The 6,337-nt window shown below is 36.4% G+C and overlaps 1 protein-coding gene across 1 annotated transcript in view; it reads left to right on the forward strand.

The window, feature by feature from the left end:
* Positions 1-2,190: 2,190 nt before the first annotated feature.
* ADK (adenosine kinase) overlaps positions 2,191-6,337 on the forward strand; it is a gene marked incomplete at its 5' end in the record, with an annotated part of 46,689 nt that continues 42,542 nt past the window's right edge. Inside the window, one exon of the mRNA XM_010171523.1 lies at positions 2,191-2,226. Coding sequence (XP_010169825.1) covers positions 2,191-2,226 — 36 coding nt within the window. The remainder of the gene's footprint in view (positions 2,227-6,337) is intronic.

Genomic DNA, 6,337 nt, shown 5'->3' on the forward strand with positions numbered 1-6,337 from the left:
GGTTAATTTACTTTGAACTGTCCCCGGCATTCAGGGCCTGCCTCACATTTCTCACCATTTTGTAAACGCCAAACTGTAGTCTCCAAACGTGTGGTTTGAGCTTTATTTTCTTTTTTACTGGAAAAGCCTTAATTCTTAAAGAGATGTAATTCTGAGAGAGGCTGATTCTTAGGGGTTTGTAGGCACAGTCCTTACTGAAAGAAGCTGTTCACTCAGGAGTTATTCTGTGGTTTGGTTGATAGGAGAGAAGAAAATTAAGATTGCTGTTGTTCTTTGACGTGTTCAGACACTCTCAGATTAAGAGGTCAATTGCAGGAAAATCTATGATTGTATGCTAGCTACCATTATTCATGTAACCAGGCAGCAGATCAGGCTAAAAGATGACACTCTAACAGGAAAATCCGAAGATGAGATACTTTTTACCAAATGTGCAATCATTTATTCTTTCTTGTGGAAGGGACGGGTCTTTCAAGCCACATGTGCTATGCATGGGTGCCCCAGTACAGAAAATTAAGATGAATTCTCTCAAAGTCTCCCACATAAGGAAACACTACTTAACTGGAATAGTTTTTATTTCACAGATGTAAGAATGTACTGGTGTCCAGTTTCCTGGCCAAACAATAGTTTAACACAGATGTTAATGTCCTGCTGCACTGGGACATTAAATAAATCCCCTTAGGACAGATCAATGTAACTTCCAATTTCAATTGCACAACCAAAAACCTGAGGTGAAAGAAGCAATTTGGCAACAGTACGTTATTTTTAGTCCATTTTCTTATTCTCTGCCCCTTTATCACTCCCTTATTTCTCTTATTTTCATTTTATTTCTGTGTCCTGGTCCCATTTGAGGCTTTCTTGATTGTGTTGCAGTTCATTGTAAGTGCATCACTTCAGAGTGGAAGCTTGCAGGCTCCTTTTTTCATACGAGCATAGGCTTTGTTAATCACATGCTGGTTTAGGAAAACACTGCATGATATCTTTGAACCCTACACTCCTTCTTGACAGCCAGGCTAGCAAATGTCATTGACTGTGTGATGTACAAGAAGGAATTCAATTGTAAGTAAATTGTCAAAGTGGCTAACCTTGCCCGCACCCAATTGTCAGGACCATGATTCAGTTTTTCTGTCAACATCAGCTAAGGCTAACCCGGTCAGCCTTATGTTTCTGCAGTGAAGCAGCCTGAGGAGTTGTGCTTTTCAGCTTATCACATTTTATTAACCTCAACTTACTGTTGTTATAATCAATTGTACCCACTTCAAATTCTTATATTGCCCCCAAACTGGCAGATCATATAGGTCCACAAGTATGTATTTTCTGCAGCATTAAAAGCTGTCGTGGGGACACTGGCCTTAAATGGTTTGGTACAGTAGTTATTTTTGTTTAGTTGGATCAACTCACCATTTTGGCTCAAGACTTATCCTTCTATTAATATCACTTGGCAAAGATAATCTGCAAAAAATGCAAGTAAAAACATAAAGACTTTGAGGTCTTTCTGCAATATTTGCAATGTTAAGGTAGAAAGTGAATAAGGGAAAAAACATTGCTATTGTCTTCTGTCTCCTTGCTTTTATTTCAAAACAGATTTTAATTGCTCCAGTTAATATAAATAAGGAATGAGGACATTCTGATACCCTGATGTTTCCTCTGTTCTTTCAGCAAAAGAACATAGCTAAATTGCCTAAAGCAGTGATTAAGACATAAGAGTATTTTAAAATGCTCATCTGATTCCACTGCAAGGGTTCAAACACATTTTGTCATCCTGGTTTTTTAATGTACCGTAGGTGACAAATTATTTTTTTAAATGGCTTGATAACCTGTATCCCATGAAGTGCCATAGATAAATGGGGATACGCTACAATTTCAGTTAAAAATATGTCTAAAGGATGTTTGTCTGGATTTGAAGTACTGGTTTCCTAGTCAAAGTCCTATCTCCAGAAGTAACTTTCCTCGCCTGGCAAAAACATATTGTACCTTCTTTATTTGAACTTGTGAAGTGTGTTGACATTGTACTGTTGTCGGTCTTGAAGGAAGGAGGGGGAAGCTTTGGTGTGACTATCAGAACTGAACAACTGTATATGGGTATATTGAGATAATCATGTAAAAAGAAAACTGGCTGAATGAGTTTCAGAATGTGTTATTTCTTCATTATCTAGCACTTTATAATTAACTGTTCTTTTTTTATTATTTCAGGAAGCTGCCACTTTTGCTAGAGAGCAAGGCTTTGAGGTGAGTTAACCCACAATTGCACACTAAACAGATCCTAAAGGGTTTTTTTTCTTGCTGATAATGAAGTTCTTTTGGACAATGATTGATGTGCTATTATACTCTCCAAGCCTCGCAGCGGTTGCCATGGAAACTTGGCAGTCGTCATGGTTTCTTTGTTCTGCCAGCTCAGTGTTATGACGCACTCTGCTAGGTCTGCACCCAACATCGCCTACAGATGTTATTTATTGAATTTTGAAAAGCCTCTTGGGAAGCCGAGAGGTTGGGCACGGTTTCAAGCTGCCTCTGCAGATATGGGACCTGTCAGTTTGTTCAGTTAAAAAGCTACCTCATTAGCTGTATTACACTCCATAAGGATTCACTGCTAAAGCAGTGGTGAAGCAAGACTAAATAGTGAAATATAACACCGCTTAAATAACTTAAACCTTGCCATATGCGGATTATCATTATGCAAATGAATTTTAGAAAGGTTGTATGTAAAATTGTTAGGTACTGATTAATGTAAACCATGCTTCTACAAACAGCTTCTTTTAGAAGGGGTAGCATGGAATTTGTGTTTCAAAACATATTCAAGTTGGTGTTTTCCATCTGTGCTCTAAAAATGTATGATCCTCTACTTTCTTGGAGTAAACACTGTTGATTTTACAGTGATTTTCAGAGCTTTTGATTTCATCTTCTTGAGGTATTTATTTGAATAGTATCTCCCACTGGCTAAATTCAGATAACTTTAATCTGGAGAGCTATCAGCTATTGGTCTCTGATGCTGAATTCAAATAGGCAGGTTTTAAATACTGTAATTAATGTGACAACGTTGTGCTAATTTTGCAGATAGTAAGTGATCTTACTGAAATCTAAATTGCAGAACTGAACACACATAAATCCTTTTATATGTTTTTTCACTGGAATAAGACCCACCTTAATTGATTTGTTTGCAGTGTAAAGGAATAGGAGTTTGACTGCTCAACATCCATTTTGCATAAGTAATAGAAGCCGCGCAATTCAAACCCCATCGCTTTAAGAACGTGCCACTTTTGTGTGTGGATGGCTGCATATAAAAAAAGAGGGAAAGACTGACAGCTTTTGTTCTACAATTTAGATTTCTTTAGAACCATACACCAGCAGGTACATCAATGCCATCAGTGTTTTAGATATTAAAACTGTGGGCTGGCCCATTTCATTTTATGTTTCCAAAATTCATGTGGCTTCTTTGTAGAAATCAGGACTTTTTGTCACTGTCAATTTTCATTTGTATAATCTGTATTGTTAGCATAAAAATATACTTTGAGTTTATTCTATCGAATGAATTTCACAGATGCATCCAAATATAATATGAAACATAACAAATTATTGGTACCCTCTGGTAGCTAGACAATAAAAAAGGAAGTAGTGTATTAAGTCTACCCATTCTATATTTTTATTGCCCCCTTGAGCTAAAGACTTTGAATGTGCCTGGTTTAAATTCAGTCCTAGTGACAAACTGCTTTTGCTGGTGTCTGCTAACTACCATCATATTAACCTTTCCATTAGTGCTTGCTTAGAGATTCTAGCACAGTTCCTTCTGAACATCCTAAATCTGCCACATTTGATTACAGCATATCAAGAAAGTGCACGATGATTATGATCTTACCTCTTATTACCCCCTTGCTTGGCAACAACTCTCATGTCAAGTTTACTGACAGAGATGTGTAAAACTTGGTAAGCGTCCACAGTCCTGTTTTCCCAATGTGCCGTGGAGGCAAAAAAAAACCCCAACAAAAAGACATCAAAAAACCACCTCAGTACTAATAAAGTATCTTTTAGCCATTCAGTTAAAAACAATAAAAATTTCCAGCAACTCTCAAAAGCTTGTAAAACTGATTCTTCAATTTATATTAAGAATAGAAAACTGGCAAAACTCGGAAAAGTAAAGGACTGGAGTGACCAGAGCAAAAATCAAGAGGATATTTATCATGGAAGTGATGAAAAGTTGCTGGTAGCTGAATTTGAATTGCAACCTGGAACTTTATTTTTTAACAAAAATCATCAGAAATCTTCTAGTATGAAGAATCAGTTGTGACTAGCTTTTTTTTCTTTTTTTTTCTTTTTTAAATTTGTCTCATTTTCTACCTTCCAGTGATTTAACAGTTTATGTGGACTAAATGCGTCTTTTAAATATTGATTAAGTATATCTGAAACAATTTTTTGCAAAAAAAAAGCCAAATCAAGTCAACTTTAGGAAAAAATACCCTTTTTCTGAAGAAATAAAATCTTGTTGCAGGCAGAAGAAAACACTTTAATGACACAGATCTGCTTTGTGTCATGGAAACCACATTCAAGGGAATTTTCCTGTTTATGCTTCACCTTACCAAGAGTTAATTTTCCATTGTACTTTGCTGAAATCCAACGTATTTTTGTAAAATCAGTCACAGTATTTGAAGACCGTTATTTCCTTCATTTTATCTCCTGACCAACATTTCTCTCTAATAATCAAAGTAGAATGTTACTTCTGATGCTGTCTCTTCTTGGAGTGCATCAGTGTTTTCTTTTTTGTGAGTTTTGTATTCTATGACATTTTAAAACTATTAAGTAAAGAGTAAAGTCATTGTCTATGAAGACAGTGCTTCACAGTAATTGTGTGTTGCTGTCGGCTCAGTAATGGGCTATAATAGTCACGATTTGTATTGTGGGGAAGCTCTTGGACTTAGTTCTTCTTGAAGTCGTAGAATGGTTGTCAATACATTTTAACTGGACTTTGTAATATGTTTCAAATAACAAAATTGCCAGGACAAAGGTTTATGAGGTTTTGTTTTTACAAAATGGTAACTTGCTCTTTGTTCTATGTAGGAATTAGGTAGACATAATCCTAAAGACATAGACATAAAACTTAACGTTTCAGTTCTGCTTGTCAACCCAAAAAGTAAAACAAAGTGCATGGAACAGTGTGTATCTAAGGGATTAGTAGCAGCTGCCATGCAAAATAATTTTTCCTGCTAGAGGCAGAGGTCTCCTCCTAAGTCTGTATTGGTTGAGGAGCCAGATTAGAGAGTTTTGATACCCTGGGCCAAATTTGGGTCTTCAGGTTAATGAGGTCCACTGCACAGGCCCACTGTTTCCAATGGATTTATGCCTGTTTAGGTCAGGGATATGACAGTCCCCACTATTGTGTATCTGTTTAGAGGCAGCACTCAGAAGACATAGTTTGGCAAGCAGTTTTAACTGTATGAGGTTTTTCACATACCTCTATCTGATCCTGGGATATCTGATGAACTTTCTTTATTTGCGTATATTCCGCTTACTTGCTGGAAAGAATGCCACATGCAAGGCTTTTCAGGTGCAGCATCAATAGGCAAATCATGCTCTTGTGAGATTTGTATGTCAGCTTTGTTAAATCAGTTTCAAGTGTATAACTGGATATGTGTGAGTACCCTGTGAATCTGGGACACGTTATAGAGGCTTTAGTACCACAAGCCAGTACAGTCCTACCATTCAGCCATGTCTGTAGATACAGGATGTGTAAGAAAGTCTCAATAAGTGCACACATATGAGTCATTGCAAAACAAATATTATTCATTACAGCTATTTGAAAATACTATGTATATTCTGAACAGAAACAGGAGATAACATTTCATGTTGTTTGCCTGACAATGAAATGAGGGGCACAGTACCTCTGCAGTCTTAAGCTGTAAGCATTCACTTCTTATAAAATGTCACATTTGTAACTTCAAAATGTAATATAATGATAAGGCAGATGATACAGTATGGAAAAGTTGAAACCTCCTCAACACTGAGGTTGCAGCTCTTCCAATATATAAGCTCTATTTTATAATTTTCCTTTGAGGAATTTTACTATAGAAAGTGATTTAACTAAAAATGGACAAGTTAATTCTCATGGAAGATGCTATTCAGTTAATTTTGAAGTCTGCACAATCAGACACAAGCCTCCACACCACTCTGTTTTGAAATTTCTGCTCTTTAAAAAATTGCCTTCTTTCCCCTAAATACCTTCCTTCTACTGTTACATGCTTATTATATATTTAATTATTCTTGAAAATGTATGTGCTTTTTGTTTTTTTCCACTGTCTACTATTTCTTCCTTTACCATCATTCTTCCCTAGTCTTTTTCCTCAGGGTCCTC

This window comes from Antrostomus carolinensis, unplaced genomic scaffold (genome assembly GCF_000700745.2).
Source record: "Antrostomus carolinensis isolate BGI_N321 unplaced genomic scaffold, ASM70074v2 scaffold49607, whole genome shotgun sequence".
NCBI lineage: Eukaryota > Metazoa > Chordata > Aves > Caprimulgiformes > Caprimulgidae > Antrostomus > Antrostomus carolinensis.